This window comes from Trichomycterus rosablanca, chromosome 7 (assembly GCF_030014385.1).
Source record: "Trichomycterus rosablanca isolate fTriRos1 chromosome 7, fTriRos1.hap1, whole genome shotgun sequence".
NCBI lineage: Eukaryota > Metazoa > Chordata > Actinopteri > Siluriformes > Trichomycteridae > Trichomycterus > Trichomycterus rosablanca.
This window is the reverse complement of record NC_085994.1, coordinates 25,068-42,500: the sequence shown is the minus strand read 5'-3', so window position 1 is coordinate 42,500 and position 17,433 is coordinate 25,068. Positions and strand designations below refer to the sequence as shown.

At 42.0% G+C, this 17,433-nt stretch overlaps 1 protein-coding gene across 1 annotated transcript in view; it reads left to right on the top strand.

Moving 5' to 3' along the window:
- The window catches only part of hmcn2 (hemicentin 2), a 51,007-nt gene that overhangs the window by 14,041 nt on the left and 19,533 nt on the right, over positions 1–17,433 (top strand). Inside the window, exons 4-25 of the mRNA XM_062998713.1 lie at positions 1–121; positions 1,838–2,009; positions 2,229–2,335; positions 2,534–2,654; positions 2,744–3,007; positions 3,558–3,702; positions 3,883–4,004; positions 4,107–4,234; positions 4,435–4,579; positions 4,990–5,105; positions 5,703–5,841; positions 6,254–6,413; positions 9,755–9,882; positions 13,087–13,281; positions 13,362–13,475; positions 14,606–14,802; positions 14,986–15,067; positions 15,204–15,357; positions 15,709–15,833; positions 16,351–16,534; positions 16,806–16,903; positions 17,077–17,379. The exon at positions 1–121 is cut by the window's left edge and continues 2 nt beyond it. Of these exons, the coding sequence (XP_062854783.1) occupies positions 1–121; positions 1,838–2,009; positions 2,229–2,335; positions 2,534–2,654; positions 2,744–3,007; positions 3,558–3,702; positions 3,883–4,004; positions 4,107–4,234; positions 4,435–4,579; positions 4,990–5,105; positions 5,703–5,841; positions 6,254–6,413; positions 9,755–9,882; positions 13,087–13,281; positions 13,362–13,475; positions 14,606–14,802; positions 14,986–15,067; positions 15,204–15,357; positions 15,709–15,833; positions 16,351–16,534; positions 16,806–16,903; positions 17,077–17,379 (3,320 nt within the window). The remainder of the gene's footprint in view (positions 122–1,837; positions 2,010–2,228; positions 2,336–2,533; positions 2,655–2,743; positions 3,008–3,557; positions 3,703–3,882; positions 4,005–4,106; positions 4,235–4,434; positions 4,580–4,989; positions 5,106–5,702; positions 5,842–6,253; positions 6,414–9,754; positions 9,883–13,086; positions 13,282–13,361; positions 13,476–14,605; positions 14,803–14,985; positions 15,068–15,203; positions 15,358–15,708; positions 15,834–16,350; positions 16,535–16,805; positions 16,904–17,076; positions 17,380–17,433) is intronic.

The window sequence follows — 17,433 nt, the reverse complement described above, 5'->3', positions numbered from 1 at the left end:
GGTGTTTGTGTTAACAGGTGATTGTGGTGATCGCTCTCAGCCGGGGTATCGAGTGTACGAGGAAATCGCTGCTACCAGTTCTGGACAGATTCTTCACCTCGACAAACAACAAGTGAATGAGGTTAGAACAGCTGCTTCTATTCTTAAAAGGATTTGTACAAGATTTTGGAGTGTGTCTGTGGGACTTTGTGCCCATTTAGGCAAAAGAGCTTTTGTGAGTTCAGGACCTGATTTTGGATAAGGAGAACTGGCTTGCATGTTCCAGTTTATCCCAAAAGTGTTTAATAGGGTTAAAGTCGAGGCTCAGTGCAGGGTTTTCACATCTGGATTTTGGAAGTTTATCCTGGTAATCATGGCAGAGCCTCTCAAGCTCGTTCTGAAAACTCCTCAGACTGTCCTAAATCACATACAGATATTAAACACAGAACATCATAGAATTATTTTCTATAATAAAATTGACTCACAGCCACACTGTATTATTAAAACAACAGAAATATAAAAGATGAGCGTCACTGTGTTCAGGACAGAGTTAAAAGTTTCTCAGTCATTATGGTGCTGAACTAGCAATCAGAAAGTTGCTGATTCAAGCCCCACCTCTGCCATTGTTGGGCACTCTTTAAACCTTAACTGTTTGGTCACAGTTGTAAGTCGCTCTGGAAAGAAGAAAAGTTTCTGCTAAATGCTGTAAATTTTATTATTAAATGAGAAACTGTAGTGATTCTGTTCCTCTCTTTTACCCCCTGAGGATTGTGATGGGTACACATGTGTTCCTCATTACCTTCATTACAGCTTTTCCAGTTGTAAAGGAAGCAGCTGCTGTCAGCACTCAGCCCTCAGACTCGGGGTGGGGGGTAGGTTTTACTGCTACATAAATACAGATACAGAAATTCTGCATCCACTTACAAGCAAAACCTTCATTCCTCTGTCCACACTGAAACAAACACCCACCCCACTCATACAACATCTAACCCAGCATTCACTAACCTGTTTAACTAACCCGTGTTTGTGAGCTGGTTCATGTTAAGTAGAAACACGTTTATGAGGATCTGATTAAGGTTTTTGGATCGGAGTTTGGAGATCGTGTACTCTCTGTTCCTGATGATTTTTGGGAATTTATCCTGGATGGGGCGTTCTGACCCTCAGCGTCCCCGGTGTTTACAGTAAAAGTCCTGATTCTGTCTGAACTGCTGATCGATGGTGTGAGAGATGAAATACAGGCTGCAGGAACTGAGACCAGGATCTGAACCAGTGAGCGTATCATGATGTTGATCTTCACCAGAAAAATCTCATTGTTTTCTTCTACAGTCAGTAACGGAACAGAAAAACACTCTGGTTTTAGTTCAGATGAATAGAGATGAACAAGAGAAAACTTCTGCACTGTAACAGATCAAAACACTCAGTTTGTTTAATCATCTGATCCTCATGAGTTTAACTAGTGCAGAAATTATTAATAATTTACTAATTTAAACACAATGATCTGATTTCTATTATATTTCTATAATCGTCCATGTGTAAAAACATTCATCTAATCTAAAATCACATACAAGAAACTTAATAGTGTGTTAGCTGTATTAATATCACTGTGTTGTTATTATTCTGTTATGTGATGTATTAGACTAGCATGTGATTTGGGACGCTGCCTCAGTGAACAGAACTGCAGGCAGCAGGACGACGTTTCACTTTACTATAAAGATCTAAACATTTAAACAGGAAGTGAATTATTTAAATTAAATGACATGAAGGGTCCCATGTTACAGACAGACAGCAGAAATTTAAAACAGGGTAAAGTAAACGTGATGTTGGATAAACACTGACTGCTGTGTTGGTGGTGTTTCAGGTGCTGAAGTGGGTGGAGGAGACGGTGCAGGCGATGAAGGTTCACCTGCTCTCCTCAGATCATGAACTAGCTCAGGAGAGGATCTGGGAGCTACCCTTTGACCCCGGCCTAAAAGAGGTTACGGTCTCTCTGAGCGGTCCAGCACCTCGCATCGAACTCCGAGATCCACGTGGTAAAATATTATTTATAATCCTGATTATTATTTAATATCAAGACAATTAAATTAGTGTAATACATTTGATAAATGTCCCTCAACCACTAACTCAGGCCAATCATGTCTATTTTGACCCCCAGCCAGCCAATAGCACTGATAAGATTAAGTGGGCTGAGCGTTACCTGAGCGTTGATGAATGTGGTAAATGTAGTGAAAGTGATGAATGTGATGTTCCAGGTCGTGTTGTTGGAGAGAATCAGGGACTCAGAGAACTGCTGAATATTCCAAACTCAGTGCTGGTGGTGAACCTGAAGAACCCTCATCCTGGAATCTGGACTCTGAAGGTTTAAGATTATAAACATCACTGAAACAATAAATATTTAACATCTTATTTATCTTATTTAGCTTCTTCAGGATGGTTATTGTGTTGGTGAACGTTTAGGACGACTACAACAATCATCACCCTGAACATGTAATCAGGGTGAGGGTGCAAACTACATTGTTATATCAAGAACTGAAAATGGACTTTCACGCCTGTTTAGGTGGCCTGTAGTGGGCGTCACACTCTCAGAGTAACCGGTGTGAGTAACCTGGACTTCAGAGCTGGTTTCTCCTTGTCACCCGTCACTGACCTCAGCATGGCCAGAGAAAGACCCATGAAGGGTATGAGTTTATTAAACTAGTTCCTCTGCGATTTATCTGAACTGGTTTCAGAACTGATGTTTTGATATTTTTGGTTCCTGGTTCCTCAGGAGTTCCTGCACACGTATTTCTGAAGTGTTCAGGTTTGAACCCACCTGGTGTGATCAGCAGTGTGGTGTTAGTATCTAAACATGGTGAAGATCTGCTCAGCGTATCACTTCCTCTTCCTGCTGATGGAGGAGAGGGTGGAGTTTGGATGGTGCCGGGGATCCACACCCCCTCTGAGGGGTTCTTCATTAAAGTGAAGGGGAAGGATGGAGATGGATTCGACTTCCATCGACTCTCCAGTGTTTTATACACCAACATTATCCCAGGTACTGACCAGCACTTCCTCTTCACCTGCTGCTCTCTGTGTGTTCCCAGTACGTCCCAGTACATTTCCTGGAATCAGTACTTTCACTTTGATTAGTCAGTTCAGTATCTGATGGTGCCACATTCTTATGGTGCTAAATTCTTCAAGCTATTCTCCACAGCAGTGGAGTCGAGTTCAGGAATTATGTGTGCTGTGGTGCTATTGGTCATCAAAAGGACGGTTAGCAGTAAATTCATGCTAATGCATCCTGAGTTGTGATAGTGGAAGCTCAGTGGTTAAGGTACTGCACTCTCATCAGATGGTTGGTAACCTGCCACCGTTGGGTCCTTAATCTTTAGTTCCTCAGACTGAACCCAGTTGCAGTTTGAAGTTGTTTTGGATAAAAATGTACAGATGTTTATTCAAAGCTTCTGGAACATCTGTTCACTTTTGTTTGATTTGTTTGAGTTTTGTTGTTGTGTTTAATGTGATCCTGGACTTTATTAAAATATAACATTTCTTTATCTCTGATTCTTCACAATGTTAATGATGTTTTTCTCTCTCTTGTGTAGGTGTTCCAGTGGTGGAGATGCCCGCTGCTTCATGGGGGAAGTTAATGCAGAGAGTGTTAATCGAGTGCACAGTTCAGAGTGACCTTCCATTTACACTGACCTTTAGTAAAGATGGAAAAATGCTGTCAGGCCAACACACCTACCAGTAGGTTTTATTTATAAATGTAACCCCCCAAATGAACTCGTTTCCATGAAAATACTCGGAATTACTGCAGATTTACCTTCAATATTTTAAAATAATCGCAGCTTCATCTCACTTATGTTAGAATCTAATAAATTTACTACAAACGTTTGAATTAATGTTTTAATGTTTGTGTAATGAAAGATCTTCTGCTAAAGCATCTTGGGAGATCCCTCATGTTTCGGTGAGGGATTCGGGGGTGTACGAGTGTACAGCTCAGAGTTCAGCTGGAACTGGACGAGGTTCGACTCACTTCACTGTCAGAGGTTCGTACCTTCACCCCTCAGTCAGCGTCAGTGTTTTAGAGACTCTAAACTCCCTGTATTTAAACTCTGTATTGATTAAATCTGGGTGTATTTTTTGTGTAGACCCCCCTGTGGTAGCTCATCGTGTACTGGAGGTCGTAGCTGTAGTGGATGAATCAGTCACACTTCCCTGTGAAGTGAAGGACAGACGCCCACGTTCTGAAATCGTCTGGACTCACAACGGACACCAAGTGAGAATAAAACCATCCTGAATTCACTGTAATGTAATGTACAGGGTTAAATCCTACTATGTTTAAGTTTGCTTAGTTTTCAATGACGTCCGTATAATTTGGGTTCTGCTGGAGTTTGATTCTGGTTCATGTTGAATAAAATAATTGTTATTTTTGTTTATTACACCTTTAAAAAATTCTATTTTTATTGGACTCTGTAGGTTCAGCCTGGTAGGAAAATCTCGATCAGGAGCAACGGCAGTTTGCACTTGGACCGAGTTGCCCCAGAGAATGCTGGGAAATATGTATGCACTGCTGTGACTGAGGGAGGTTTTGCTAATATAACAGTCACACTGCAGATTCACGGTAAGAAACAGAATTAAAGCTACAATAATTTATGTTTTACTTTAAACTTTACTTTGGTCTGGAGAAGTCAGTGGCGTTTCTGGATGTTGTTGTCGTTTGGCTTTTGTTGTGTGTAAAGTCTGCATTTGTGGATTCAGCGATCAAATGTGTGTAATAATGATGCAGATGCTGATAACCATCATAAACACATTTAAGTTTTTATTGCCTTCTGATGACTGTTCAAGTTGTATTGCTAAAGAATTAAGTGTTGAACCAATCAGTCATTGTGGTTTATAATTTATAATGTCACAATGTAAACTTCTCCATCACTGCATTAGTGATGAGTTTCAGACTAATTCTGTTGCTACCAACAATAAAAAAAAAATCAATCCTAACGTCGGTGTGATTGAACATGTCGGTTTGTTTTGCAGTTCCTCCTGTGATCTCTGCTGCTGCTCCAGATCTTTATGAAGCTGCTGAAGGATTTCCAGTTTCTCTGCCATGTGAAGTAACTGGAGTTCCAACACCATCCATCACCTGGACCAGGGTATCACACTTAACATAAAATACTGGACCTGAACATAAACATCTACTGTGTTTTACCTGGATCTATAAACTGATTGTTCCTCAATGTAAAAATCTAAACTAAATCATGAGAACCTTTCATTTTTATATAATGAGCAGTAATGAACTGTGATGGAACTTGTTGTGAGTGTTGTTGAATCAGAAGATTCCTGGTTAACATTACTAGAGCTGTTATAACCGGTCTAGTCGTTTCACCCTGTGATCATTTCAGATTTAAGATCTTCAGTCTGTTAAATGTGATTGTGGGAAATGAGATTATTAAGCTGAGCTGCAGTTACATGACAGTTCCTGTGTTGGATTAAAGTTTAGATTGATAAACTCATCACCCTACTGAGTTGGGATCCATAATCAGCACATGGTGCAGTAAGGCTGGAACTGTGGTGGACCAGGACCACGGGGCTAGACTCAGTATGGATGGATCATAATTGGATGATGATTGGATCTGTTGTTAAATCTGAAATAGATGAGGGATGGATTAAGGATAAATATGTGTTAGATCACTGCTGGTAGATTGGATTAGGACTGGATTAAACAATGAACCCCCCTCTCTCTGTCTCAGGGGGGCGAGTCGTTCCCCTCTCAGGCTGATGGAAGTTTGTGGATCTCCAGAGCAGCTGAAGCAGATTCAGGACGTTACGTGTGTACAGCGAGCAGCACTGCAGGAGTCGCCCACCGAGAGATCAGCCTCAGCATCCACAGTGAGAACATCATCCACTGACTAAAGTACTGACAGAGAGACAGAGATACTGACAGAGAGAGAGACAGACAGACAGACAGACAGACAGACAGACAGACAGACAGACAGACAGACTGACTGACAATGAAACAGAAATACTGGTAGAGAGACAGAAATACTGATAGACAGACAGAGATAATGACAGACGGAAATACTGACCAAAAGAAAGAGATACTGACAGAGTGACATACAGCTAGACAGACAGTAAACAGACAGAGTGAAACAGAAATACTGACAGAGAGACAGAAACACTGATAGACAGACAGAAATACTGACAAAAAGAAATACTGACTGTGCAACATACAGCAAGACAGATAGTAAACAGACAGACAACTATATAAAGATGTCATTATTTTTGTGTTTGTTTTTATAAGCCGCCCCCAGGATCGTTGGAGCAGTGGAGCATGGTCAGGTCATAAACATGACCGTGGACAAGGGGTCAGAGTTCATTCTGCCATGTGAGGTTGTGGGAAGCCCCACCCCCACCGTGTCCTGGAGTCATAACGGACGGCCCATTCCACCAATCACAGCTCGGTAAAATTTACTCTACTATTTCTATACAAACTCTATAAATGTTATAAATTCTATACGAACATTGATGGGCTCATCCGAGGGTGGGAGTCCCGGAGCGGATTCCTCATAACTGCTGCAGTTACTCCCTCTGCTGGCTGATCAGTGGTGCTGCAGGCGGTGCTGCACACGTGTCGGAGGAGTGGAGGTCTGCAGCGTTAGAGGGGAAATGTCATTGGGGAATCGGATATGACTAGGAAAAAAAAACTTTATCCAGACCCTGTAGTTCATCATCCTCACCCTGACTCTTTCGATCACAGCATCTTTCTCATTCTGTCTCCGTGACCAGACCAGCATTACCACTGTTTATCTGTCTGTACCTGTTTAACCTTTTATTCAAATTCTTTTCTATTTATAAACTATTTATTTTTATAAACTTATAAACTTTTATATACTGTACTTTAATTTGTTGGTAATATAATGATTAATTGAACAGTTATGCTAATAAAGCTTTTTGAATTGAATTATTGTTGAACTGTTCCAAACTTTAAAGGGTTAAAGGGGGTAAAATCAGGGTGCAGTCTGAGTTAAACTCTGCAGTTCTGGGAGTAACTGATGACTTCCTGTCTGTCTGAGAGAAACGCTGGGAGAGAAGGGGGTGGGCATTCCCGAAAAACTTCAAAGCCTTAGTGTGTGTGTGTGTGTGTAAGTGTGTGTGTGTGTGTGTAATACAGGAAGTAGTGTAGCCGGTGTGATGTTTAGGTCTGCAGAGATTCCCCCCATAAACCTCCCACACTAATGAGAATACCAGCAGGTGTGTTGGCATGGGTTCAGGCTGCGATGTGTTTCCTCAAAAGAGCGTCTGACAGCAGCGTGAAGCAAACATCACAAATCCATGATGAGTGAAAACAGAACTTTAGCAACACATTCCAAACTCTTCATGTAAACAAGAAACACACAAGCCAGCGAACCAAAACCACAAACCAACAAAAATCACTGGAACAGGACTGATCCACCAGAACTGCACTGTAACCAGAACTGCACTGTAACTGTAACTGATCCACCAGAACTGCATTCAACTCTTTATACTGGATTTATTCTGGGTTTGTACTAACACTAACCCTACTGTACCTCCAGTTGGAGAGCTCGAGTTCTCTGTGTTGGTGGCTTAAATTAGATTTAATTAGATTATATTAATCAGAATCAGATTTATGTATGTGAATATTTGATTCTGGCTGATGGTATCTCTCTCGTATAAATATAGTATACAAGCAAGGAACAAGAAAAATCAAACATTAAATATACAAACTATAGGACTTTATATACAGGCAATATATAGAAAATATATGGACGTGTGCATGTATGTATGTGCAGTATTCAGTGACCAATGTTTGTATGTACATGTAAGAGGTTCACAATATATGGTAACATATCAATGCTAATATACAGTAATATACAGATAATATAAGTTAGCAGCGTGTGGAATATTTATAGAATAACAGTAAAGTGCTCAGGATGAGTACTACAATATTTACTCAGTTGGCAGCAGGTGAATTAAACGCTCAGGTCTGTATGGTCAGTTAAACAGTTGTAGTTACAAGGTGTCCATCAACATGGTAAAATACAAGCAGCACCAGAGTAAAGCATCATAACATGAATACATGATATCACTGTATCACATTATTAGAAATAGTGAGTGTGTGTGTTACCTGTATGTGTACGTGGTGTGTGTGAGTGTGTGTGAGGTGTGAGTGTGTGTGAGGTCTGTTCACACGTCTGTGGTTTTCACATTTTTCCTGAGTAGAGCTCTCAGTAAGTGTGTGTGCAGAGGTGTGATGGCAAAAGTTCATAAAAAAGCCAAAAATGTTCCTCCCCAAAGTTACATGAATGAGAGCGTATAACAGTAATGAAGAGCTCCAGGATTATTCACCATCTGATCTGATCTGCAGAACCTGAAAGAACATTTAAGAGCTTAAATCCATTTATAATCCATGACTGTAAAGATTAAAAGTGTCACCAGGACCATAATGAGTCTATTTATGTGTGTGTGTAACATGTACCGTGTGTGTGTACCGTGTGTATAACGTGTGTATATAACATGTGTATATAACATGTGTATATAACGTGTGTGTATACAAGGACGGATTAAGGATAGTCTGGGCCCCTGGGCAGCTTCTGGGCTACTGTCAACAGCATTGACACCAACTAAATTCAGTGAATGTGCTGCACAGGGGACATAACAAATCAAAGGGTTTCTTTGTTTAAGATGAGCTTGGACTCCATTGTACTTTCCCGACATGTTACTTGCATTATCATATGACTGGCCCCTACAGTTAGATAAGTCTAGGCCCAGATTCTTCACCATAGCAACGACACACTCTGCCAAACTGTCCCCACTATGGTTTTCAATAGGCTCAAAAGCTAGAAAACGCTCAACTACATGTCCGTCATTATTAACAAACCTGAAAATAAAAGTAAGTTGGTCCACATGAGCAAGGTCTGGAGTGGAGTCAACTATAACAGAAGTAAGGGCCTGAATCGCATATTTTAGCTTGCCTGGCAATTTGTAGGTCCCTAGAAAGTCAAGGAGCCATGGTAAACGACTTCTATGGAAGTCAAGGGCCCCATAGCAGGGGCCCTCGTGATCAAGGGCCCTCTAATGGTATGCCCTGCTCTTCTCTAGGGCCCCCTGGTAGGGGCTCTCATAACCAGGGCCCTCTAAAAATATGCCCCCCTCTTTCCTAGGACCCCTAATAGCCAGAAGTCGAAGTCAGAGCAGTGCCACAATGCCTCATCCGTTTTCATAAGGGGTCCAAAAGCATGGCTATGGCCCAAAAGCATGGCTAGGGCCCCCAAAAGCATGACGAGGGGCCCCAAAAGCATGGCTAGGGCCCCCAAGAGGCCCTGGGGTCAAAGTCCCTAATAGTCAGAGGATCCTTAAAATGGAGGGCCCTCGGAAAAAAAAATATATTGTATCATAAATGTTGATAGGCATCGCAAAATATTTTGGACCAGGGCCCCTCTGGGGCCCCCTGACCTCAAGGGCCCCTAAGCGCTGGCCCCACTGGCCCGGTCAGTAATCCAGCCATGTGTGTATATAACGTGTGTGTATAACGTGTGTGTATAACGTGTGTATAACGTGTGTGTGTATAACGTGTGTGTATAACGTGTGTGTATAACGTGTGTGTGTATATAACGTGTGTATATAACGTGTGTGTATAACGTGTGTATAACGTGTGTGTGTATAACGTGTGTGTATAACGTGTGTGTATAACGTGTGTGTGTATATAACGTGTGTATATAACGTGTGTGTATAACGTGTGTATATAATGTGTGTGTGTGTAATGTGTGTGTGTGTATTACAGGTTTTTGGTTTTGCCGTCTGGTTCTCTGAAGATCAGAAATGTTGTGGACACGGACGCTGATGTTTATATCTGTACTGCTAAGAACACGGCCGGAATTCACTCACTCATCTACAGTCTCACTGTCCAGGGTAACTCACTCATTTATTCACCCACTCACTCACTCACCCACTCACCCACTCACTCACTCACTCACTCACCCACTCACTCACTCACACCCCCACTCACTCACTCACCCACTCACTCCTCACTCACCCACTCACTCACTCACACACCCACTCACTCACACACCCACCCACCCACTCACTCACCCACTCACTCACTCACCCACTCACCCACCCACACACTCACTCACCCACACACTCACTCACCCACCCACTCGCCCACTTACTCACTCACCCACCCACCCACCCACTCAATCACCCACCCACCCACTTACTCACCCATTCACTCACTCACCCATTCACTCACTCACCCACCCACTTACTCACCCAACCCACTCACTCACCCACCCACTTACTCACCCAACCCACTCACCCACCCACCCATTCACTCACTCACTCACTCACTCACTCACTCACCCACCCACCCACTCACTCACTCACCCACTCACTCACTCACCCACCCACTCGCCCACTCACTCACTCACCCGCTCACTCACCCACCCACCCACTCACTAACACACCCACACACTCACTCACACCCTAACCCTAACCCTCCATGACACTTGGTAGGAGCGCCCTTCTAGGTAGGAGGCCATCCATTGCCATGCTGAACCTGTTACTCCAAGGTTGGAGAGAGTGGTCAGGAGAATGCTGTGATTCACTGTGTCGAAGGCTGCAGAGAGGTCAAGAAGAATAAGGACAGATGACAGTTTGGCTGCTTTGGCTGCATGAAGCTTTTCAGTAACCGCTACAAGTGCTGTTTCTGTAGAATGTGCTGCCTTGAAGCCAGACTGGTACGGATCGTGGAGGTCATTCTGAGTGAGAAAGGCAGATAGTTGGTTATAGACAGCACGTTCAAGAATTTTGGATAGAAAAGAGAGGAGTGAGACAGGTCTGTAGTTGTTAATGTCTGTAGTGTCTAGTGTAGGTTTCTTAAGAAGGGGAATGACCTGAGCCTTCTTAAAAGAAGTAGGGACAACACCTGATGTCAGGGAGTTGTTGATGATGGGTGTGATGAAGGGGATTAGGTCCTGTGAGATGTCTTTGAGGATGGTGGATGGTATAGGGTTGAGTGTGCATGTAGTGGGATTGCTGGATGAGAGGAGCTGTGTAACCTCATCCATGGTGAGTGGGGTGAAGCTGGTGAGTGTGTTGGTGGGTTGAGGGTCAGTTGAAAGTGGGTCAGTCGGAGAGAAGGATTGATTGATTTTGTCGATCTTGTCCTGAAAGAATGTTGAAAAGTCAGTAGCAGTGAGAGAGGCAGAAGGGGGAGGAGGAGGAGGAGGGTTCAGAAGAGAGGAAAAGATAGCATGAAGCTTACGTGGGTCAGCAGCAGATTGTTCAAGCTTGGCTTTGTAAAAAGATGTTTTTGCAGCAGTCACGTCAGATGAGAACCTGGACAGCAGAGCGTGGTAGGAGTGGAGATCAACACCGAGCTTAGATTTCCTCCACTTTCTCTCAGCTGCCCTTAATTCACTTCTGTTGCTCCGCAGTGCATCTGAAAGCCAAGGAGCAGGGTGAGAAGGTTTACCTCGTTTGAGGGTAGGAGGACAGAGCTGATCGAGGGATGTTGAAAGAGAAGAGAGTAGAGTATTAGTTGCGGAGTTGAGTGGAAGGGTAGCAAGCATGTCAGGGTTAGGTAGTGAAGTTAGGATGGTGGAGATCAACAGGGAGGAAGATAAAGAGTGAAGATTGGGGCGTGTTTTAAGGGTGAAAGTGTGGTTGGAGGTAGGAAGAGTTGGGAGATGTAGAGAGAAGGACACAAAGTGATGGTCAGAGAGGTGGAGTGGGGTGACAGTGAGTTCCAGAACAGAAGCTGGACGGCTGAAGACCAGGTCCAGAAGATTGCCTCCTTTGTGTGTCGGAGGACTGTGGTTAAAGAGGAGGTCGAAAGATGAAAGAAGAGGAAGAAGACAGGAGGACTGAAGTGTAGGGAGATTAAAGTCACCAAGAAGAGTCAGAGGAGTTCCATCTGAAGGAAAGAAACTCAGAAGAACATCCAGCTCTTCTATGAAGTCTCCCAGTGCGCCAGGTGGTCTGTAGATGACAATGATATGAAGAGTAATTGGAAAAGTAACAGTAATAGCATGAAATTCAAAAGATGAAATGTTAAGGTGAGAAACATTCACAGTAGTGAAGTGCCATTTCCTGGTCAGGAGCAAACCTTTACCACCACCCCTACCAGATCCTCTCGGTGTATGAGAGAAGGTGTAGGCAGAGGATAAGGCAGCTGGTGTTGCTGAGTTCTCGGTGGTGATCCACGTCTTAGTCAGTGCCAGGAAGTCAAGGCTGTGAGAAAGTGCAAAAGCTGAGATAAAGTCAGCTTTCTGGACGGCTGATTGACAGTTCCAGACCCCACCTACCACCACTGTTTGAGACTGTAACAGTTGGGGGTAGATGAGGTTGCTGGTGTTGCTGTTCCTATAATGTGCCCTCTGATGTCTGCAGGGTCTGTGAGATATAAGCACAGGAATGTTTGAGTAGCACATGCTGAGAAAAAAGTTTGATAGATTGAACAATGTCAGAGACTGATAGTACTTACCCAAGTTAGTTTAGATTAGTAGAAAAAACCTAGTGATAGAGAAGACCAGCCGCTACAGACAGAGATTTAATTTTATACTAAGCTTAGCCCTGCCCCTCAATTCACACCTAGGCCTCTAACAACAGTCACCTGAAGCCACTTTAACCAATCAGCAAAACACAGATTAATGCATCAACAGACTATCTTTTAACAATAGTTAAATGCTACTTAAATGCTACTTCAATTCTAGCAATGTTAATAATCAAAGTTACAAAGATAGAGTCTAGAACAAGTTACAGCAAAAAATATACACTTTAACCAGAAGCTTACCTTACCCAGGAATACAAATGAACACTATAAAAGTTATTATAAAAGTCACTCACTCACTCACCAAACCACCCACCCACTCACCAAAACTCACCAACCCACCCACTCACTCACTCATGAACCCACCCACCCACTCACTCACCCACCCACTCACTCACTCACCAACCCACCCACTCACTCACCAACCCACCCACCCACTCACTCACTCATCCACCCACCCACTCACCAACCCACCCACTCACTCACCAACCCACCCATTCACTCACGCACTCACTCTAATAGTTGGTATTAATAGTTGGTAGTTTGTAGTTAGTAGTTTGTAGATGACGAGTATCTGTGGTGCCTTTTCTTGGTAGTGCCACTGAGGATTATGGGTAATCCTGAAGAGGAAGTAAATGCTGTAGAAGGTCACATGGTGTCTCTGGTTTGTGATGTACAAACTTTGCCGCCTCCCGAAATGATCTGGACACGAGACGGACAGCTCCTGCACCTCAGTTCTGATATTCACTTCCTGTCAGGTAACACAGACAGGAAATACAAATAAACACATGTAATAACATACATTCATAATGATGTGATATCACTTCCTGTTCTGTAGGTGGTGGAGTGCTGCAGATTCCTCAGGTGAATCAGGAGGATGGAGGTCAGTACGTCTGCACTGTTACTAACTCAGCCGGCCACGCCCAGAAGAGCTTCATCCTCAATGTCCAGGGTATAGAACACTCATGATTTAACTCAACATACCTGCCTCAGTACTGATCACCTCTTCATTCATCACACTCATCCAGACTGAAGAAAGTATGTGAACCCTGGTACTGAGTAACAGGTGAAAGCTGGTTTCTGTAGCTGCTGATCAGATTTGCTCAGCAGTGAAGAGGAGTTGGATCCTCTCAGGTCCTGCAGGGCTCTGAAAACGTTCTACTTAAAATTGTCTTTTATGCTTCAGTGATGGAGCTACCTGGATGGTCTCCTATTACACTTCATCATACAATTTTAAAAGTTTGTTTATTAAACCCTGATGCTCCCTCCACCATGCTTCACAGTTGGAGTAAAAAAAAGTGTTCTTTTATACACCTAACCCAGCAGTGTGCAGTGGGCTTATTTTTACTCTTTATTTATTAACACCACTTTGGTGTTTGGTGTTTTCGTAAGAAGAGCACAAACAGAATGAAATATTAAATATCTGTATCACATTGTGCTCTCAGTGTAACTTTAGCAGGATCCTCAGTTCTAGGCAAAATAGCAGTGATGGATTTGTAGGGTTTAAGCATTTACATTTTCAGCAGACGCTTTTATCCAAAGCGACTTACACAGTGAGCGGAACACAATGAGCAATTGAGGGTTAAGGGCCTTGCTCAGGGACCCAACAGTGGCAACTTGGTGGTGGTGGGGCTTGAACCGGCAACCTTCTGTTTACTAGTCCAGTACCTTAACCACTGAGCTATCACTGGCACACCTAAGCAGTAGGTGTAACGTGGTGGTGAGGACGACAGAGACTCACCAGAGGTTCACATACTTTACTGAAAAGAGATGAACAGTGTAATAATGTATAATAATAATAATAATAATAATAATGTGTTATAAGTTTAGACAGATGTAGAAAGACAGAAATAGTTTATTATTAGAACTTCACACTACACAGCTACCTGATCCTAAAGGGTTCACTAACTTTTTCTTGACCACATATCAGATTTTTTAACAGTTTGAGTAAATAATAATAATAATAATAATAATGATAATAATTATGAGGATCTTTAATATAATAATAATAATCATCAGGACTTTTGTGAATGTGATTCTGTAACCTGAGCCTCGTTTGTCTCTCTCACCTGTCTTGTTTAGCTCCGCCCAGTCTGCTCCCCCTCCCACACTCAGAGTCAGAGGTCATGACCCCTCAGGTAGGGTCATCAGTCACTTTGACCTGTGAGGCGCAAGGTGTTCCTGAGCCTGACGTCACATGGTACAGAAATAGCGTGCGGCTGAGGTCTGAGCGTAACGTCCACATCACCGAATGGACGCTAACGCTAAACCCAGTTCAGGTGATTTTTATTTATTCTTGATTGATTTAATTATTCTAATTCCAGAAAATATTTAAAATTAATAATTAATTATAATAATAATAATAATAATAATAATAATAAAAATAATGAATTATGTGTTTACTTTTCCAATCCACTGTATATAAATGTGTGTGTGTGTGTGTGTGTGTGTGTGTGTTGCAGGTATCTGATGGAGGTGTTTATAGCTGTACAGTATTTAACGGTGCAGGTCGGATCGATCGATCGTTCACATTAACAGTTCAATGTAAGAATGAAAATTTCTGATACTGAATTTAATTACAAGAGTTATACGAGCAAACTACTCACACACACACACACACTCACACACACAACAACAACACTCACTCATCCACCATGTTTCATCTCCATGTTTGTATCAGCAGTTCCTCCCAGTTTTGTGGATTCTGATCCCTCTGATGTGAGCGCACCTGTGGGGGCGGAGCTAACATTAGAGTGTAAAGCAGAGGGCACGCCCACCCCAGAGCTCACCTGGATGAGAAACGGAGTGAGACTGAACACCAGCGAGAGACTAAAGTGAGTCTAAACTTTTACATTTACATTTTCTGCATGTAGCAGACGCCTTTATTCAAAGCGACTTACAATTATGACTGAACACGATTTTGAGCAGTTGAGGGTTAAGGGTCTTGCTCAGTGGAAACTTGGCAGTGGTGGGGCTTGAACTGGCAACCTTCTGATTACTAGTCCAGTACCTTAACCACTGAGCTATCACTGCCTTTTACTTTTACTCTCTCAGTGTAAGTTATAATGTATCTATAACTTATTATTAATGCAATTATAATGTATTATTACTTAATTTATAACACATTAATGTAATTATAACATATTATTAATGTAATTAAATTCTTTTCCATGTATTTTCTGTAGAGTTTCAGCTGATGGGAGCACGTTAACCCTCCTGAACATCAGATCTGAAGATTCAGGAAGCTTCACGTGTTCAGCAGTAAATTCAGCAGGACACCAAACGAAAATCTATAACCTCATCATACCTGGTACATTTATTACTTCATTATTATTATCACATTCATCACATCAACACCATCATCACATTATCACATTCACATTAATCACATTAGCACATTTAACAATGCAACCATAACAATAACTAGATCAAACGAACATAATCACATCAGCACATAACATTAAACATTCATAACAGCTTATTTTAATGGAGCTCCTGAGTGGGCGTGTCTGAATATGTTTGATAATTCATTGCATTGTGGGATCTGAAATCTTCATATTTAAATCTCAGACAGGGTGCTGAGGTGGAACATGGTACCATCAAGGGTTCAACTTCTGAAATAAAATCATATTTTTATTTTATCATGAAAATTATATAATGTATCATTTATTTACATTTACAGTACATGTGCTTTTGCACAAACTATACACTAAGTGTACAGACGTCCCTTTGAGAGCGTAAATATTTGGACACATTTGGAGAATAAACAGCTTTAATCAGTTTTTAACTACACATTACTGAGAGATTTGTTTTTATCTTCTCATTAGTTCTTCCCTCGATCTCGGGCGACTCTGAGGTTCCTCTGGATGTTCAGGTTCTTCAGGATGATGATGTATCTTTGGAGTGTGATGCTGCTGGTGTTCCTCCTCCTGAGATCAGCTGGTACAAAGATGGAAACCCACTGGAGACCAAGTTCCAAACCCACCTAATCTCCTCCAACTCTCTTCTCAGGTCTGAACCACCTACACAGTTTATTCTATTTAACACTCAGAGTGAAGAGTTGATGGAGAGTGAATTCTAAAGTAAAAACATAAAGCAGTGAAAACAATGATAATAAAAACTTAAACTGGATCTATTGGGGTTCACAAACCATTAAATAATGTTGTTAGAAAATGTTCTAAAACAAAGCCACATTCCAGACGCTTACAACGTTTATAATTGTATAAAATAAATCTATTTAATTTGAAAGGTGTAATTTGTTTCTCTCTGAATGATTGTGCAGGATTTCTCAGGTGCGACTCTCTGATTCAGGATTTTATTCCTGTGTAGCTCGTAATAAAGCCGGATCAGCAGAACGCAAATTTCACCTTCAAGTTCAAGGTAATAAAATACTGAGAATTAATTCATTCCAAAACATTTAACTGATTTTATTAAACGATTATTAAAGATGTATTTAACTTTTTAATTATTTTCTATTTTCTCTTTTATGTTTTTGTCTTTTATTCTGCAGATTATTTTATATTAAAATGATTTTATTTCTGGTTGTTCCTCAGCCCTGCCCGTGGTGGAGCGTACTGAACTCACCGAGCACCTTGTAGTGGTACGAGGTTCAGTGGTGACGATGGTATGTGAAGCTCATGGAGATCCTCCACCATCTCTCACCTGGACCAAAGACAATGAGCCGCTATCACTTCACCAGAACCTCCATCAGAACCACCTAGATCTGCTTCTGCAGGATGAAGGAAAAACTCACTTGCAGCTCCTGGATGTTCAGCTGGAGGATGCCGGACTTTATAGCTGCACTGCAAAGAATCGAGCAGGAACCAGCACCAAGACCTTTAACCTCACTGTGCTGGGTACCAGATATGATTATATAATATTTATGGTTCTGTTCATCAGTTCTTTATTAT